The sequence below is a fragment of the Manis javanica genome, chromosome 15, assembly GCF_040802235.1.
Source record: "Manis javanica isolate MJ-LG chromosome 15, MJ_LKY, whole genome shotgun sequence".
NCBI classification, from domain to species: Eukaryota; Metazoa; Chordata; class Mammalia; order Pholidota; family Manidae; genus Manis; species Manis javanica.
Window position 1 is genome coordinate 2,270,050 of NC_133170.1, and position 20,342 is coordinate 2,290,391.

At 39.7% G+C, this 20,342-nt stretch overlaps 1 protein-coding gene across 7 annotated transcripts in view; it reads left to right on the forward strand.

The window, feature by feature from the left end:
- The window catches only part of ADAMTS20 (ADAM metallopeptidase with thrombospondin type 1 motif 20), a 133,792-nt gene that overhangs the window by 56,475 nt on the left and 56,975 nt on the right, over positions 1–20,342 (forward strand). For 6 of the 7 annotated variants that reach the window (XM_073222332.1, XM_073222335.1, XM_073222339.1 and 3 more), the window contains 15 exons: positions 3,164–3,309; positions 4,510–4,691; positions 4,787–4,923; positions 7,766–7,883; positions 10,125–10,220; positions 12,530–12,696; positions 12,842–12,971; positions 14,572–14,698; positions 16,171–16,381; positions 16,523–16,687; positions 17,198–17,362; positions 18,157–18,276; positions 18,861–18,968; positions 19,726–19,890; positions 20,002–20,292. In XM_073222332.1, coding sequence (XP_073078433.1) covers positions 3,164–3,309; positions 4,510–4,691; positions 4,787–4,923; positions 7,766–7,883; positions 10,125–10,220; positions 12,530–12,696; positions 12,842–12,971; positions 14,572–14,698; positions 16,171–16,381; positions 16,523–16,687; positions 17,198–17,362; positions 18,157–18,276; positions 18,861–18,968; positions 19,726–19,890; positions 20,002–20,292 — 2,328 coding nt within the window. The remainder of the gene's footprint in view (positions 1–3,163; positions 3,310–4,509; positions 4,692–4,786; positions 4,924–7,765; positions 7,884–10,124; positions 10,221–12,529; positions 12,697–12,841; positions 12,972–14,571; positions 14,699–16,170; positions 16,382–16,522; positions 16,688–17,197; positions 17,363–18,156; positions 18,277–18,860; positions 18,969–19,725; positions 19,891–20,001; positions 20,293–20,342) is intronic. The other variant, XM_073222336.1, reaches the window with a different exon arrangement.

Genomic DNA, 20,342 nt, shown 5'->3' on the forward strand with positions numbered 1-20,342 from the left:
TCAGTTCAGGCAAAGACATGATTTTTGAAAATTGAAATATATGAATAAAATGCACAGACCTGAAGTGTACCATTCGATAGGCTTTAAAAATGTAGACACACACATAGCCAATGTCCCAATCAAGATTAGAACTTTGCCATCACTCCAAGAAGTTCGGTCTTATCTCCTTGGAGGCAATTTCCCTTTGCAGAGACAACTCCTTTTTTCTATCTCCCTAGATTGTTCTGTTCTTGACTTTAATGTAAACAGAAGTCTATAGCATACTCTTCCTGCAGGGGTTGGGAGTGGGCCGGGTTTCCTTTATTCAGCACAATGTCTGGGGCCTCATCTGTAGTGTGCGCCTCAGTATTTCATTCCTTATGAATATGGTGCAGTGTTATTCAGCTGCACAAATACACTGTAATTTGTTTATCCATTCTCCTGTTGATGGACATTTAGGTCAGTTTCAGTTTGGGGTTTTTACAAGTGGGCTGCTATGAGCATCGTTTTACAAGTCATCCTGCATGTCTGCATTTCTCTTGCATAAATACCTAGAGTAGAATTGGTGGGTCATAGGTAGGTGAATGTTTAACATGAAGTTGCCAGTTTTCTAAAATATGTGTAGCATTTGTTGCGCTCCCCACAGCAATGTGTGAAAGTTCTGGTTGCTTTGCCTTCCTAACAGTGTTTGATAGTTAATCTTCTAACAAAATTTTAGGCATTCTAGTAGGTGTGCAATGAACTCCCTGTGGTTTCAATTTGCATTAATGGGACTCGTGTGCTTATCTGCCAGTGGGTTATTTCTCTAATGAGCTGGTATGAAGGGCGTGGATGTTTTGGAATTAAAGGTAAATGTGATGAGATACCACAACCTACTTTAAAGCCTGGGTAGATTATAAGCAGAGGTAACATGATATAAATATTTTATTAATTGGACACAGTGAGCCCCCCTGCAATAGCCCTATTCAGAATTAAGTAGGCCTTTCATCCAAGGGAAATTTCAAACAAATGTCCTGTAATTTTGCCTTCACAATCTCCTTAGTACCTTTATCTTTCAACTTGCTTAAATGTAGGACTATCTGTTAAATGCTTTTGGTAGTAAATCCATTTGCATGAAGACCTGCTAAGTCATCTGACAATGAGATAATTCTACTACTTGATGAGCAGTATGACATACTATTGGTTTCATGCTCTGATCTCTCAGAAAAAGAAAACATGAAGGATTATTTGAGATGTTTCTGGAAGATGTCTGCAAAATTTGCATACACATCGTACATTCTAGTCTGAGATTTAGTTTTTGTTCACTTCTAATGTGTCTTTCTCATGTTCTGATGGAGGGCACAAAGCACTTTGCCCACTACTGAGCCTGGTTATAGGATTCATTCATTCAACAAAGAGTCGTCCAGGGCTTACCATGTGTCAGGCACTGGACCGGGCCCTTGGGCAGAAGATCCTCGCCGTCATGGAACTTTCATTCTAGGGGAAGACTAGGAAAGTAAAATCCATGTAATAGTGCCATGAGTTTGGCACACGCCATGAAGAAGTACAATAGGCGGGAAAAGGGCAGACGGCGATTGAAAACATGGTCAAGGCAGATTTCACAGGAAATTCCCTGATGATAGGGATTCTCAAACTCTCTGACGTAAAGGTATTTAAATTTTTAAAAATTTCTGGTCATTTATAAACTGATACTTTTCCACAAAATGAATAAAAATGACTAGGAAAATGGAATGAAAAAAGTTTTCAAAATATAAGCCAAGTTTTTCTACAGAAGAAAATATGGCAGTTCCTCAAACTTAAAAATAGAATTATATGACCCAGCAACACCACTTCTGAGTATATATCCAAATGAAGCGAAAGCAACGTCCTAAAGAGATATCTGACTCCGTGTCAGCATTATTCACAATAGCCAAGAAGTGGAAGTAACCCAAGTGTCCATCAGGGGGTGACTGAGAAAGCAGAATGTGGTGTGTCCACACAGCGGGATATTCAGCCCTGAAAGGAAGGAAATCCTGATGCATGCAACAACATAGATGAACCTTGAAGACATTATGCTGAGTGAAATAAAAGTCAGAAGAGGAAAATAATGTAATTTCAATTATCTGAGTCATGTTGAGCAGTGAAATATAGAGACAGAAAGAATGGTGGTTGCAGGGCTGGGGAGGGGCGATAGGTGTTACTGTTCATAGGGTGTGGGTCTCAGGGTGGAGAGAGGGTGGTGGTGGCCACACACAGCATGAACGTGGTTTGGTGCTACTGAACTGTGTGCCGGAAAAGGGCTAAGATGGAACATTTTATGTTGTATTTTACCACAATTAGAGGAAACTATAAGCCAATTTTAAAATTTACTTTAATAAACATAAAATTACTCGGTCAGAATCGTAGACAAGTTTCTAAATGCTGCCCCTCGATGTCTGCACTCTTCCCCTCACAGACTGACAGCAGCCGGGTCGCAGTTGAGCATCAGTGCAGGTGCCGCATCTGCTCAGCTTCCACGTAGTGGAGGCCAGACAGGTGACGGCAGGAGAGATGGGCGGACGCCCAAGTGATGTTGAGTAGTGAGAAGGGATGAGGTCAGGCACACAGGCGGAGGGATTGTCTTTGGCCAGGAGCATGGATTCTTCATGTGTATTAATAGGAAAGCTGAGTACTGGGCACAGATGCTGTTAGGGGGTGGAAGGTGTGGTGGGAGGTGGTGGGCAGATTCTTCCGTAAGTTTCCATTTTCTTGATGAAAGTAAAGTGATCTGTGCGCCTTTAGATGAGATGGAGTAAAAAGCAGAAAAGTGGCAAAGTGATCTTTTTGCATAAAAACAGAAGCATGAATATACATTGAATTAAGCTAGTATTTGTTTGCTTCTTTGTAAGAAATATTCTCATCTTACCCTCTAAGTTTTCCTTATACCTATAGATCTTCTCTCTCCCAGTGCAACTCTGAGCCTCAGTGGCAAGGACTATCTCCTGTTCTCTTTGCACTCCATAGATTTTCTTACAGTTGTGCAATAGATACTCAAAAAATATTCTTAAAGTGGGCCAAATGTAATTGTGTTTTTGAATTGACCGTATTTTGCTTTAACTTGCATATATATTCTTCTTTTATCGATCTTGATGTTCATAATGACTGTCATGTTCTAGCTAGGCATATGTGAATCACTTCTTTTTGTGCTTGTTATTATTTTTTTTAGCATTGCCACCATGGGCTGTGTGTAAACAGAGAAATGGAATCACGTCCTGTGGATGGTGAATGGGGACCGTGGGGGCCTTATAGCTCTTGCTCCCGAACATGTGGAGGTGGCATCAAACATGCAGCCCGGCTCTGTGATCACCCCGAGTATGTCTTTTTTATGTCCCTGTAAATTAAGATTATCTCAAGGCACCAGAAAGTTAACTCCAGTTTCACTCCCTTCTAAACTGGAGGTCAGTCTGTAATTTCTGAGACTCCGAAAACTTCTGGAATACTTTAAGCATATTATTTTATATCTTGGTTGACTCAGATCTTTAAACCAAAATTTAGAATCTGAATTAAGACAGAACCATTTTTTCTTTTCTTTTTCTGATTTAGTGTAAATGTGAAATAGTTGTAAAAAAATCACATAATATCATGGCATTTTTTACATTTACTGTGTTTCCCATTGAAAGGTCCTGGTTCCTTTCAACTGTGTTTTGTCTCTCCTGGATAAAATATGTATTTTCATTTCCAGTTTTCTTTAACTGTTCTGTCTAATTTGACATGTCATATTCTCTTTCTCTGCTTCTCATGTTATAGATGCATCACTTTTTTTAGTTCTTTAGTTCAAATAAGTACTGAGGCATATCTCCCCCTCATCAAACTATTTAAAGACTTTATAGATTCCATAAAGATTTCTAAGTAATATTTCTGTTGCTATATGATATATAAAGTGGTAAGCAGTATGACACTCTTCACTTAAAGTCTCTTAACAAGAATTTTTAATGGAGAAATGTAACATAATCTGAATAAAATCTGACCTAGTTCATTTGTATTTTAGAATAAATTATGCTAAAACTCATATTTTAAAAATGCTGACAGAGTTTTTATTTTCCAACATAAGTAGAAATAAAGGGATGAATGTATATAGGTAATACCATGAAACTCTTTGAAATGGGTGATTAGTATATTTGTGACAAAAATAGAAATATATATTTATTTTTTATTTAACATGGTATTATCTTCCTTTATTATCATCTGTGGCTCTCTTTTTCTCCAGAAAGTATGAAAAAAACCTGTTTTGAAGTTTTAAACCAAATTCCCATCCTTAGTTCCTTGTTAGTTAAGTCATGAATAAGATCATTTCTGCCCTCCAGGCCACAGTGTCCACCCTAAGGTGGATATTTTTGCAGTTTATTAGCCATAAAATTGCTTATAAATCTCACGTTACATACTTCTGTTAAAAACAAAATCTATTGGTGAGACTAAGTGGTTTCCCAGATTCTGGAAAAGAATGGAAGAGTTTTAGAAGTAAATGGCAGAGATAATGTACTGAAGTGCTTTAAAATGCAGTGACTTTGACAGGCCCCGGAATGGAGGAAGGTTCTGCGTGGGCCGCAGGGTGAAGTTCCGCTCGTGTAACACGGGCCCCTGCCCAGAAGGCGGGCAGGACTTCCGGGGGCAGCAGTGCTCTGGTTTCGATGGCAGACATTTCAACATCGATGGTCTTTCCCCCAGCGTGCGGTGGCTTCCCAAGTACAGTGGGAGTAAGTAATTACGTATCTTTCTCATGTGAGAATTTCTTGAGACGTAGGAACGTGCAGATGTGTAATTGTACACCACGATTTAACTTTGTTCCCAGTTGCCATGAAAGATCGCTGTAAGCTGTACTGCCGGGCTGCGGGAACCACTGACTTCTACCAGCTGAAGGACAGGGTTGCCGACGGCACCCCTTGTGGGGCTGAGACTAATGACGTCTGCGTTCAAGGCCTGTGCCGGGTACGTGAACTGACCCAACAGTGGCTTTCAGAATAATGTTCTTCTGCTGTGTCTGTGACCAGATAGCACTTCCGTTGCTGCAGAGTGCGTTCTTGTGAATTCCAGTGTGCCAGCCTTTGGTGTTCCCCTGGGTGGTGCCATGCCGTCGGCAGGACTGGTTGGGGGTTCTGTGATTTGGCAGGTCTGCCACCGCGACTGACTCCCGAGGCCCTGAGATGAGCCTTCTGGTTTCATTTTGCCTGTGGTACCCAAACCAGGAGGCGTGTCAGGTCAGCTTCCCAAGAAGATAGAAATTCTAGGGCACAAGGGTCAGGCATTTCATTACCAAGGTAACTGGTAATAGATGTTTGGTTATAGAGAGAGTTGGTTCTATTACATTCTACCAAAGGAATGAGTTTATAAGATTACTTTTATATTCTTTAGACAGTGTTCACTACTGTAGTTCTCAAACTCACCACTTGCTAGTTAAAATGGGACCTCCTGTGGGTCGTTTTCTCCTTCCGTGTTAGAAGCGATGATGCCCCCTCCCTTGTTTCATCCCTGCCCCTTACTTCTCGGGTACGTTCAACAAGCATCGACCAAGAACCTGTTGGATGTCGGATGCTCTTCATGGTGGAACAACGGGGCAGAGCCCTCGACTCCGATGTGGTCACAGGTCCGGGGGGAAGATGGGGCACGTGAACAACCAGGACAGGGTCATCTGCAGGGTGGCATGGAGGTACTGAGAAAGGGTGTCTTGTTTTATGGGGAGGTAGATAGAAGATTTAGAGAGTGCTCATGGAAGATGTGAGCCTTTAGCTAATTATTGAAGATAAACAGGTTTTAGAACAATGAGGAAATAAGGGACCAGCGTCAGAGGCAGGGATTGGCTGATGGTTATTAAGGTGCACTTTTTTCTGAAATCCTTGGAGATCCTTGGAGGTATTTGGAGTTGAGCCAGAGATGTGATTTGATTTGCATGTTAGAATCTTCAGCATACATTGGGTTAGGAGGAGCCTGGAGTTAGGTGAGCCATTCAACAGAATTCTAGGTGGGAGCAGGTGAACCTTGAATTCCAGCACACATTGCAGATGATGGTCTTAAAAACAAATGGTGAGTTTGAGAACTAGAGTAGTGAACGCTATTGAAAGAATATAAAAGTAATCTTATAAACTCATTCCTTTGGTAGAATTTAATAGAACCAATTCTCTCTATAACCAAACATCTATTACCAGTTATCTTGTTAATAAAATGCCTGACACTAAAGGGCTACTGAGATGTTCAAAGAAACTTAAAATAATTTACATGTTGGAAATATCTTAAATAGTAGAAAGAGGGCATTCAGTGGCCTTAAAAGCTTGTTTTATCTAAATTGAGCAGAAAGCCATATACAGTGCAAAAAATATTATAATTATCTAAACACAGAGATGGATATTACTTTCAGAAAAATATATGGCTGAAAAAATTTTCATTTTCTAAATACTTACCTTGTGTATGAAAGAATCTGAGGGTGATGAAATTGTCCTGCGCCTGAAGGAGGCTCCCAAACCTGAGTTTCCGCGGTGTGTGCAGAGAACAGCATCTCCCGGAGACGGGCAGCGCGCATGCTTTAAAGCCCCCTGAACAAGGCATTCACTTTAGTCTTAATTTAATCATTCATTCCTTTTCATAAACAACACAAAGAATGCTGGTTATTAATTTTGAAGAAATAAGTTGTTTCTTTCAAATTTTCTCAGTTTGTTCCCAGCATTCTAATGTCAAACTAACAATGGAAATACCATACAACCCAGTAATTCCACTTCTACGAATTTACCTGAGGAAAGCAAAATCTCTGATTCAAAAAGACATAATGCACCACTATGTTTATTGCCACATTATTTACAATATCCAAGATGTGGAAGCAACCAAAGTGTCCATCGGTAGATGAGTGGATAAAGAAGATGTGGTACATATGCACAATGGAATATTTAGACATAAAAAAGAAAGCAATCCTGACATTTGCAACAACATGGATGGACCTGGAGTATATTATGCTCAGTGAAATAAAACAGGTGGAGAAAGACAAATACCATATGATTTCACTTACATGTGGAATCTAAAAACAAAACAAATCAAAATGAACAAAATAGCAGTAGACTCAAAACTGTCTGGTGGTTACCATGGGGGTGGGTTTGGGATGGGTGGGTGAGGGGGATAAAAGGACACAAAAATTCTCAATCATAATAAAAGGCCACGGGGTTGGAAGTGCAGTGTGGAGAATACAGCCAGTGGTTCTGAAACATCTTCCTAGGTTGACGGATAGTAACTGCTCTAGGCGGGGTGAGGATTTAATAATGAATGTAACTATTGATCCACTGTGTTGTATACTTGAAACCAATGTAATATTGTGTATCAACTCTACTTCAATAGAAAAATTTAAAAAAATAATGAAAGACATCTTATTGGAATTATTTTAACATTAATTATATAATCGTACTTTTTGTGTCTTTGAATTACATGTCTTTAAAGAGTGGCTTTCAACTGATAATGGAAATAGGAATCTGTCAGTATTTGTTACAATGCATATTCCTAGGTTGTACTTCCAAGGGTTTTAATTCGGGAAATCTGGGACTCTGCTATTTTAAATGCCATCCCATTGCTGCAGGACTTAGGTGGGTGACCTTTTGAAAAACACTATTTTTGCAACCATGGTAACAGGTATATGAAAATACTGATGGACAACAAGATCAGTAGATATTCTGAAAAAATCCTGTTGTATTGAGCCTCCTGTTAATTTGAAGAGTATTTGTGAAAAGAACTTTGTAAAGCACCGTGCCAATAAATCAGTACGTGTGTAACATTGTTGTAATGATTTAATCTGAAGCAAGCTGGCTGTGATCACGTGTTGAACTCCAAGGCCAGGAGAGACAAGTGTGGAGTGTGCGGTGGGGACAGCTCCTCCTGCAGGACAACGGCCGGGGTCTTCACCAGTGCTCGTTATGGTAGGTGTGTTTGTTTCTAGATTTCCCTTTTATTTGCTCTGATGAAGTTATCATAGTAATGGTTACTGTTTTATCCACTCTGTACCCTTAGTTCGTGATGATTGTTAAAGAAAAATTTCCTAAATACGAAACATTAAATCATATCCCAGGTATATATTTGAACTAATGATTTTATCTGCTTAAGACAAATCTAACTTAAAAATTAACCGCATTTATTAGAATAAATCCAATACTATTTGACAACAGTCTGCCAAGTTAGGTATTTTTACTTCTGTTCCTGAAAACTGAAATGTCTATATCTACAAGTTTCCAGGAAACTTGCTTTCCATTACTTTTCATCATTTGACTCATTTTTTTTAAATATGACCTGACCTCTTAGGTTTCTTAACGATGGTATATTGAAAATGGTAGAAAGTGAAGAATGAAACCATTAACTTAAGTGTTGCTTGGGAATTATCATTATATTTGATTTTCCAGGAAGTATCTGGATTATACATATGATCCCTTTTGACCATGACTTCATTTTTCTTCAAAATTATGAGAATATATCAGATTTTTTTATGTTCTAAAAATTTCTGGGAAACCTGTTTTCTTTTTATGGTAAAGTTGCCCTTGAATTGAAAACTTGCCTTGCAAAACAACAATGTGCTTTATACAGTTTTGTTGTTTAGCTTTAAAGTGTGTTCACATGGGCTCAAACATGATTTAGTAAGAGTTGTTTCAATTAAAGCATTATAATTTAAACCACAACATTTATGTTTTTGTCCGTATGAAAAGTCTAGTAAATTCACACTCTGCCGATGCTCATGAAGCTCGGTTGGTGTGGTTCATCTCACCGCACACACTTGGTTCCCTTTCTCGGCCAACACAGTCGTCGAAGCCTGGTCTGTATTCCCTGAAACATTTTTTTTTTATATAAAACCACATGTACCAAATTAGGAAAAAATACCTAACCTTGCCCAAATCGTAGTAATCAGTTCACAAATGGAAAAAGATGTTAAACACATTTGCATGGTCTAAATAACATTTGTTGCATTTCTGCCCCCTGGTAACCTTTACCTCGTCACTTTTGTGATGCTTTCTTGAAAAAAAAAAAGTAGCAGAGACATAAATACTGAGGGTAAGAGGAATATTTTATAGTGAAAACATGAATTAAAATTATTCTGTAGACTTATTACTTATAGCCAATATGCATATAGTATATACAGAATCAGACCACTTATCACCTTTTATTTAAAATGCAGTGCTTTAAAGAGTCATAAATAAGGCTGCTCTGAAAACACGCACGGTAGTCTCATATCAAGGCTGTAAACTTAATTTCCTTGAAAACTTAATTTCTTTCTATATGTATCACAGTTAGCACACAAGAAAAGTCATGACTCCTTTTGCTTATGCATCAAAGAGAAGGACAAAATCCTAATGAGGAAAAGGAAAGACTTAGGATAATATTGCCAGAGAAAGTACTGATTGGGAGCCTGGGAGATTTGCACGACTGTGCAACATGAGTACTTTTAGTGTAGCGAAAACTGTCTTTCTTGTTTATTGTGTGTTTGAGATAGTATTTCCTCATCTTCTGAGAAGAGCCAGTGTTTCTGAATCTGGTCTCATAAAATAGAAATTGTTTTTGTTTCTCTTAATTGTTTTACTCTTCTTGTGACAGATTGCTGGTAGACTTCAAAAAATAATGTGAAATTTTGGGGGTAGCTGTAAAGGAGTTTTGCTTACCCTTGAGACTAAAACTTAAGAAAAATGTTTCTCATTAACTTTCATTATTTTGGTGAGATTCTTGTGTACATATATAGCAATACCCAACTATTTTGAAATCTCCTGGATTTGTGAATAGCATTTAGAATCCTGTATTTTTTCCCATTAGAAAGTGTAAAGTATACATGTAAAACATACAAGTATTAGTCAAATATAAAAATGAGTATGCTTATTAAATACCACAGGAGCTAAAATACTAGCTTCATTCTCATTCTATGTGCAGAATTTTAGAAGCAAGAAAAATTAAGAAATGTATTCAAGAAACCCAAACTGTATATTCCTAGACAACAACCGTTTTTTTCTCAAACTGGGTAATTTGCATAAGGCTTTGATTCAAAAAGAATAAGCACCATATCATTTCTCAAACGTAAAATGAAATTAAGTCTGTGCTATTCAGATTTTTTGATCATTCAGCAGTAATAGCCTCTGGGCCCTTTGCTTTTTGTGAAACTTAACATGCATAAAATTGTATTGCAGGTTACAATGTTGTTGTAAAGATCCCCACAGGAGCGACAAGCGTTGATATTGTTCAACACAGCTATTCTGGAAAAGCAGAAGATGACAATTACCTTGGTAAACATTTCTAGTGAACAACAGCCCGTATATGGTTTGTGCACAAGTTCTGGAGTCTGGGGTTGATGTAAATTCTTGCAAGGCAAGAAGAGCCCCTTGAACAAACACACAATTTCAGTTCATACTGAGCTCAAGTCGCGTGACTCCCTGTACATGTTTTCTTCTTGAGCCACACACTGTGTTCTAGGTAAAAAGGTACTGAACTCAATCTGGAAGTGTAGACTTCATTCCCGTAGTATTTTGGATAACTAAAGGCTATATCCAGTTAAAGTTTTTTGTGTATTTAGGATACAATCTACTATCTTTTTATCTAAAATTAGTTATAGACCTCTTTGCAGTTAAATACTTAAAAAATGTTTCTCATGTATTTTACTAGATAGTGAAATTATTTCATTAAAAAAAACTTTTGTTAAAGCAAGACAGAACTATGATTTTATATTTTTCAATGTTAATGAATATAGTCATGGTGTATTAGTTATTTCTAGAGTATAGGCTTCATTTTTTAAATTAATTTTTAGAAAACTACCTTTTGGCTTAAACAAACTTCACTTAGGCCCAAAGATGAAGAGAAAGCATTAGAAACCTCTCCCTTCTGAGAAATACCTTAATAATGATGTATCTGTAGGTCTGCAACCAGAATAGGTGGTTGTGTAGAGCTGATACTGAGAAAGTACCTGCTTCAGTGAAGCTGATGTGGTGTGAAAGGCTGGCCGGTAATCAGCTTATGAAGGGGACCTGAGGCTGTGATGAGCTGCTTGTCTCAGGAATCACTTGGTCTCATCAAGGCAAATGCAAAGGAACAGCTGCTTAATGGGTACAGGTCTTCCTTTTGAGGTGACAAAAAAGTTTTAGAACCAGATAGAGGTGGTGGCTTCAGAACGTTGTGATTGTATGAAATGCCATGGAATTACTCATTTAAAATGAGGGATTGTATGGTATGTCAGTTTCACCTCTAAAAAAAATGCAAAAAACATCCCTTGTTTTCCAAAGACAATCAAATAGATATTTAGATTTATTTTCCTTTTACATTTAGCTGCAATTCTTTTTCTTTTACCAAGAATCTTATCTAAGTGCATATATAGAGATATATGCTACAATATTGAAGATAAATAATTTAGTATGTCATAGGTGCCAAACATAGATATTTGTTATCTTCCTAGGAATGGATGACAGGTTCTGCCCCAGTTTAAAAATTAGAGGTGTTCACTAAGAAAATATCAATATACTTGCAAGAGAATTACTAATGGAAATACCAAAATCTAAGTTGAAGTGTGCAAAATAAACGTGAAGTCATTAGAAGGGATTTGTAAACACTTATATTTGTGAAATTTGCTTTGGTAACAAAAAGTAGTGAAGTGTGTATGACTTTTTCAGTTAAGTTTTATTTATTTCCCTTAGTTTTAATGTAACCAGTAATCCTGCAGTAACCAGTAATCCCTTAAATAGGCCTATCAACTTTTGATAACACCCAGATTCTTACGAGGAATTTCCACTTTATGTAGAATTTCATTGGTTTTTCACTGAATTCAGCAGAATATATAAAGACAGTTACAATCGTCAGTCCGGAAGCCAAAACACCAAATTTGGTTCTTTTCACTACCATATTCTTGTGGACACTGTTCAATTTCTGCATCTAAAAAAGTAACAACTTAGAATTGTATAGTGTATTATTTTAAGCATATGTAAATACATAGTATATGAAGTAAAGAAACACTCCTATTGGGCAGGCCTTTATTAACACACATCAGTGGGAAGGGAGGGACGAGAGGGAGTGTGAACGGAGAGGGGAGCGGGGTGTTGGGAGACGCTCATCACATGGCCACTCACGGTGAGAGAGCGCCTCTCGAGGAACAGACTGGCACTTACGCGCAGAACAGGATAGTCCTTGTTTGGCCCTTTAGGACATTGGCCCTAGAGTCTGAGGCTCCCTGCACTGCTGTCCGGGAGAAGCGTGAATGGGACGTTGCAGCCACCTGCTGGTCTCCCCTTCCCTGCCGTCAGGGCCGGGGTCCATGCAGCTGGTCGGCCTCCTCGCCCTCTTCCCGTGTGTTCCCCCGGGAGCTGCGTGCTCTGGAAGGTGACCAACTTAGGTAGAAAAGTACAGGGTGAGTTGATATTAATGTCTTTGGCTGAAGGGCTCAAGCTCCTTACCTATGGGTTAGCTACCACATTACAGTAAAATAAAGTTTATTTCCTTAATAGTAATTTACACTTCTTTAATTTCAAAAAAGGGTCAGTTTTAAAAGTTAAAATATATTTGCTGTACTGCTGACTGTTTTTCCTCTTTCATGAGTCCTATTGTTTTACAGCATTATCTGACACTCGAGGGAATTTCCTTTTGAATGGGAATTTTGTGGTCAGTATGTCAAAAAAAGAAATCAACATACAGGGAGCTATTTTTGAATACAGTGGTTCAAACAACTCAATTGAAAGAATTAACAGTACTGATCGGCTGGAGGAAGAACTTGTCTTGCAGGTAAATGCTCCGTCGTTAGTAAGATCGGGTTTTAATCATATTTGTAAACAGATGGCTGAGTTTTTTGCATTTAAATATAAAATGAGGTCTTTTAAGAAGATGTCTTCTATTAACTGACTGAATGCTCCTCTGTATTTTTATCGAGGTACTGTGTGTGGGTAATTTATACAACCCTGATGTGCGTTATTCCTTCAATATCCCTATGGAAGAGGGGAGCGACCTGTTCACGTGGGATCCGTATGGGCCATGGCAAGATTGTACCAAAATGTGTCAAGGTACACTGATGTCGAGTGACAGGTGAAAGTTCGTGCGTGCTGGTATAATTTGGGGGATTTTTCAGTCCGGGACGCTGTGAATCCCTTAGCCTTCCACAGACACATCAGCACAGACATGCAAAGGGTCCCCCTTTTTTTCTCTTCCTACTTTTCTTTCTACGGTCTTTGTTTTTCATAGTTAACAGCCTCATCTCTGTTAAATAGTTATTTCCATCTACTTAGCATATTGAAAATCTCCTTTTTTTGCTAATGGGCTTCCTTTCCAAATTCTTTCAGGCTTTTGCCTTTTCAAAATTCCTTATGGTCGCTTCAGATGATATTGAAGGAGGAACACAGATAAACGTGTATGTTCATGTTTACCTAACGAGAAGTACGCAGCTGAACTTTGATAAAATAGAAGTCTGATCATGCCACGGCTTAAACTCTTTGCTGTCTCCTCACTGCAGAAAGTGTGGAGTTCAGTCTGTTTAGCCCATTAGGGCCACGTCTTAGTTTGCTTTGCTGTGGTCATGTCTCAGATAGCCACCAGATCTCCAGGCTTGGAACAGCAAAGGTTTAGCTGCTAATTGGGTATGGCTCTTGTTCAGCTTGTATCTGTGTCCATGTCATTTTTTAAAAGAGTTCATGACTTTATTTTTAGAGCAGTCATAGGTTTATGGAAAAATTGAAGAGAAGATACATAAAATGTCCGAAGTCGTCTTCTGGCCCACCCCAGATCCCCTGTTATTAACACCTTGTATTGCACACTTGTTAACAACTGATGCATTATTGTTATTGTTAACTTAAGTCCATAATTTAGGGTTCCCTAATGTGTTGTTCATTCTGTGGGTTTTAACAAATGTATAATGACATGTATCCACTGTTATAGAATTATACCGAATACTTTCACTGCCCTCCACTTATCCACCCTCAGATCTGTGGAAACCACTGATCTTTTTAAGGTCCATCTGTGCCTTTTTCATTCATGATTTTGGGCTGGAAGATCAGCTGCCTCTGGGGAAGGCTGTTGTAGAGACAGAGGGAACGGGGAGAGCGAGCTGGCAGAGGCATGCGGTGGGTTTTAGGGCTTCTGCTTTGAACTGGGATTGGCCACACCCTCTTACAGTCGGCTGGCCCAAGCCTCACGTCCTGGCAGGGAGCTCACTCCTTGCACACGGGGTCACAGTGAACAGACTTCAGGAAAGGCAGGAAACGGTAGACGGTAGCCCCGGAGCCATGCAATTCTCCTGCAGGGAAAAGGGGACCGAACAGTGGGAACAAAGAGGTGGCACACCTTATAGCATCAGTGCCACGCTGCCGCTCCGTTCTCCACCAGCAGCCGCTCCAGCCGGTGAATACAGAGTTCTTTTCCCCTCCGCACCTGTCCCCGCTTCCTTGAGTCTCTGCTGAATGGGCTCCTCAGCCGTCAGGATCCAGCTGGCTCCCTGCAGGAAGGCTTTCCTGGCTAGGAAACAGGCCTGTGCTAGCCTGTGGGGTTCTTCATGCTGTTTGGGCTGAGTCCTCAAGGCCATTAGCAGAATTAAAGAATTATGGAACATCTACTTACGTAAGTTCTCCTTGTATTTTTACTTTTCATTTTTTTCATTTACCTCTGGCTAAGGTCTTCACAGAAGGAGAATTACCTGCGTACGTAAGAGTGATCATATGATAGTGTCCGATCAAAGATGTGACCACTTACCACTTCCACTGCTTGTGACTGAAAGGTGCAACACGGACTGTGAACTAAGGTGAGAGACAAAGAATGTATGATGTGAACTCTGTATAAAGCGGCAGGACTGAAATCAGTAGGTGTGATAAGGTGTGTGGCATCCAAGTGTAGCTCCTGGCACACAGCGGAAGTGTGGCAAGTCTGTCCTTTGTCCTGCCATTATAGCATTTTAGGTTTACTGATTAATTCTGGAACTTGGCAATTTGTTTGAACTTTTATTCATATTATTTTCTGAATAGCAGTATTCAGCCCTTGATATTTTATGTAGGAAATAGAAACAGATTTGTCTGTAAAATGAAAAGTAAACTGTGATCTGAAAACCCATAGTTTAAAGATCTGAAACATTGTGGAGCATTTGTAATCCCTATTGAACTCATGAGCCAATAAACTTAAAGTTTGAGGATTAGAGAATCAATAGATTCATTTCTCTATGTCATCAGTATTCTGTGCATTAAGCATTAGGAAACATGATCCTTGTACTTACGAACTTCATGTCATTTGTTTTTTGTGATTCATCTTAGGGCAAAGCTAAAAACAGTAACCCATCTAGCAGGTGACAGTTAACATTCAGGGGGTGGCTAGGGCCCCTTTTTGGCAAGGATGAGAATTTGTATCTGTTTGTGGTGTTGGGAGCCACGCAGTGAAAGCTGGCGGCAGACCTGCCTGTAGGAGCTGCGCGGAGGGCACTGCACAGGAGCGGAGCGCAGCGGCGTCCTTGTGGTGCTGCTGGAGATGGGCGTGAGCTGCGCACTCATGCTGTCTGCATAGGTCACTAGGCTATGGGATAATCTGGCTAAAACTAGCAGATTTTGTGGAAAAAAATGTGTCCTGTGAAAACATGGTTAAAAATTGATTAGCAAACTAATGAGAAAATATGATATGCTTTATGAAACCCTAATTTACCAACTTTTAAAGGCTTTGTCTCTATTGATGTAGTCAGATTCCCAGGTGTTCCCTGATCATAAAATGCTATGCAGGTATTGCACAGGGAGACACACTGCCTGATCACAAGTTAAATTTAGTATTATAGTCTTAAATCTGCCACTATGTAGTTGTGCTCTTGATCTAAGTCAGCTATTTTCAAGGATTTTTTTGAAGAAACTTGGGGCTCCTTTGCACATATATCCACTGAGTAGCAGAGTAAAGTCATTAATCAGAGCAGCTCTGTGTTTATATATTGGGAGAGCACGTTAGATTTCATTTGGAAAAAAAGTAAGGTTTTTAGCCAAAGTCAAGTGTTTATACCATTTGAACACACCAATCTGAATCTTTGGTCCTCATTTTCTTATCTATAAAGTGAAAGTTTGGGCCCCATGATGTCTAAGAACTTCTTATTTCTAATTCAGTAACATATCAGATATTCTTAGGTGACTTGTCCATCAACTCGAACAGAATTTTAAGCATGGAATTATGTGCATGAGTTTCTCTGGATCCATTTTTAAATTGTTCTAATCGGCACACCTCCTAACGTGGCAGCATCCTTTTCTCTAGGTGGCATGTCGTCAGCAGGAGTGAATGTTCGTCCCGCTGTGGCCAAGGACACAGGTCCTTGGATGTCCACTGCATGAGGTACTCCGTTCACAAGGGACAGACAGTTCCAGTAGGTGCCCGCCACTGCAGCGACCAGCTCAAACCTCCCACCCGGGAACCCTGTCGTGGTGACTGCGTGACAGCAAGGTGGCATTACTCACAATGGTCCCAGGTATAATAAAAAGGATGGTGGAAGGATGCCCCCCCTTTTTTGCTAATTATTTATGTTACCCTAAGATATGTATTTGTTGAAGTTTTAATTTTTTTTCCCCATTTGTCACCACTGTATGTGCTGTTTTTGTTTTTTCATCAGTGTTCCAGGAGTTGTGGAGGAGGGGAACGGTCTCGAGAATCTTTCTGTGTAAATGGCTTGGGCCGCCATCTTGCTGACCGCGAATGCCAAGAACTCCCCCGGGTGATGAGAGAGATTTGCAATGAGGTTTCCTGTCCCATCTGGGCTACGAGTGAGTGGAGTGAGGTAACATTAAACACGTGAGGCTTAGAACTGCTGCAATACGCTTAGGAAAGCATTGCCCTCTAAAGATTTTTGTAAATCGAAAATACTTAAATTTATTTTGTCATCTTATAAATAACTTTATTACCAAGACAATAAAAAAAGTAATACCTGGTTGGTTCTTAAACTACTGACAGTTCAGTTTATAGCCTGACCAGCAACCACTTTAACTTGTGTTCAGTCTGTGACCATTTTCACCAGAAAGCCCCAGTGTCCGCAGGTGCCCGAGGCACAAACGGATGTCACGGTCAGTTTGTGTCTTTGTTTCTAGGACAAACGGGTGTTGCCCTGGGAGTCGGGCAGTAAGTTTGGGGCGACTGGTTTTACCCAGTGAATGTCCCTGGGGGAGTGAAGGGAAATGTCCTGGAACGGCCTTTCAAACTGCATTTCAATATGCAAGCTGATCGTTGCGTCATTTTGTAAGGAATTTGTGGTGACTGATACTAGAAGTGATGATCAGTTGTGTCCTTACAGTGTCTCGTTACCTGTGGGAAAGGAACAGCATGGCGGCAGGTGTGGTGTCAGCTGCACAAAGGCCCCTTGAGCGATGGCTTCTGCAACCCGAGCACCAAACCCGAATCTCTGAAGCCATGCGAGCTTCATACATGTGCGTCCTGGCAAGTAGGAGCGTGGGGTTCCGTGAGTATATGATAAGGGTTCTTCTGACTTCCTCCATTGTTAGAGAGTAGCACAGAAGTTGTGGAATGTTCACTCTTGTAATGGATGCAGAGACATCTGAGTTGGTTCCTTGGAAAAATACCCCTGAAATGTGTATTTGTCAGTACTGTTAGTTTTGCTCTGGTAAATATTTCAGCTTTGCGTTTGAATTCACTTTTGCTAACCAAAATGCTGTAATTGTATGCCTTCATCAAGTTTGTTTCAATAATAAGTTTTTTTCATCTTCTGTGTCTGAATTATCTTCCATGTGTTTAGAGTGCTCATTGCTCAGAAGTTCTGCCTAACAGGCAGCCCAGCATCTGTAGGATGAGTAGAGGTCAGTCTGGACGCGGGCGGGCAGCCTGTCGTCCCGTGGAGGCGCCACAGTTGATGGGGATCCTTTTCTCATCTTCCCTTCAACTTCACTGTATGCTTGTCTGCATCTCTGAAATTTACTTAGTATATTAAATGACATACACAGACCAGGTATATTTGGAAAAGTATTAATTTCCCTAAACTGTATTGATTCTGCCTCTAAAATATGACCCCACTATTGGTGTTTTCACATAATAACTTTTAAAGGCTATTATAATAATCCATTTAAATTCAGTAAATGTGAATAAATATGCGTATAGATTAAATGGGCTAATTTTACGTGGATTCTGGTGTAAAGGACTAATAAAATCTACTGAAAGTATATTAACCATATTCATTAAGAAAATTAAGTTAATGTAATTTTTGAGTGATGCATTTGATGCCTGCTTGTATCTTTTCAGTGCTCAGCTACATGTGGACATGGGCGCCAGACACGTGCTGTCAGATGTGTCGCCGAGCCGCTCAGCACGGAGCTAGACGGTGGCGTGTGCCCCAGCAGTAGTCGCCCACCTGATGGGCAGGTAAAGGGGTTTTCTTCATGGGATTGTGAGCAAAAAGGTTCATGATATGAGGAGGATTACTGATGTGTTAAAGCTATTTCCATATGTGTTTTTTCCTTTTAAACATAAATGCCTTAAAAATATGTGCATGCTTGAATTTATTGTTGATGTTGTTGGCTTAATAGCTTTATTAATGAATTTTTTTTACTCTTTATTTGCCATCAAATCACTCATTTGACTTAGATATTTCCATCCTTTGAACTGTGGCGGAAGACGTCTGTTGTGAATGTCACGAACGTCTAAAGCGTCCTGTACTGTCTGTGTTCATTCAGAATGTGTCAGTTCTTGGGATTTTGGAAGGACTGTGTCTTCTTCATTTTCAACCATCAGACAGAATGATCCAGACTTTGGGGTTCAGATTCATACTGTTCACTTGTAGCCATCGATAGGACTTTGTACTTTTGAAAAAAAAAATATCTTTACATCATCAATTTGTAGTTTATTATGCAACTGCTCTTGAATTAGGTAGAAGAAAAGAAGTATAGGATTTAATGTGGATTAATTAATTGCAGATGCTTTATGAGATCCATGTTTCTTTTGACCAGGACTGCATGGTCACACCATGCCCGGTTACCCCTGAAATCCAGGCCACTTCATCACCAGCTGTTCCCACGGGAGAGATGGCTCAGTGGCGACATGGTTCTTGGACCCCAGTAAGTGAATTCCTGGGAGAGGTGCAGTGTTTCTATTATGGAGGCTTTCAGACATCAATAAAATGGTTGCTACAGATTTGCCAAATTAATGTTACACATTTATTCTCCGGTATTTTGATGGTGCGGAAGGAGCATAGGATTTAGGTTTAGATGATAGCTAAGTCCTACTCTGCCTTTAGAGAGCTCTGGGCAAGAAGTTTAAGTTTTTCGGTCTATTTCCTAATCTACAAAATGGGGATGATAATATTTATGTCACTGACTGTTATGAGAAACAGAAGTGTTATTAGGCTTCTTATTAGCCTTTTTAAAACTACCGACATTTTCATATTTTTCTAAATGGAAATCTTTCATTTTTTGGAGAATATACTTTGCTTTAATCTTACACAGAAGGTATATGTTCAAGCTTTACATTCTCTGAATATTTTATAGGATCATATCTACTTTATTGGTCTTTTAAGGTAACTTGAAATGATCTCTTAAGGTTCTTTTGTATGTTTTCCATTTATTTAATTTTGGAAAATTACCACTATTCCAAAAAGTTGAATGTTCTCATTATATCACAAATACCCGATTTGTGAAATTTATAATGTAAGCTGATTGGGATGTTCTGTGCCCTGTCTTTGACTCAGAAGTGATGCTAGGTGGTGTCATTTATAATTTTTTTCAAGAATCTTCATGTTTTAGAAATTTGAACAACAGCCATGTTGGAGTGGAAGAGTTACTAGGATACCCCTGGCATGTATGATTCTTTTTGAAGTGCTCCGTGTCCTGTGGAAGAGGGACTCGGGCCCGCTACGTAAGCTGTCGTGATGCTCGTGATGGAATAGCAGATGAGTCGTGTTGTGCCCATTCAGCCCGACCTGCTGAAATAGCTGCCTGTTTCAGCCCTTGTGGAGAGTGGCAAACTGGGACTTGGTCACCTGTAGGTATTTTTATAAGAAAAAACTAAATGAAAATTTTAAATGTAATATTTGATATGCACTGTGGGAATGTAGCTCATCACATTCTGAATGTTGGCTGAATCTGTGATCAGTGTTCAGCTTCCTGTGGCCGTGGAAAAACGACACGACAGGTTTTATGCATCAACTACCATCATCCGATTAATGAGAACTACTGTGATCCTGAAGTTCGCCCTTTGATAGAACAAGAATGCGACCTGGCAGCCTGCCCACCCACGTACAGTCACTTTCCGAGGTCCTCCGAGCGGCCAAGCCATTTTCCAGGCAGGAATTTTCCATTAACCCACAAACCAGAAGATAATCCAAATCAGGAGGTCCATCCATCAATCAGAGGAGACCAGTGGAGAACAGGGCCATGGGGCTCAGTAAGCCATCTTTATTGAGTTATATTGATTCTATAATTTTGTTACTAGAG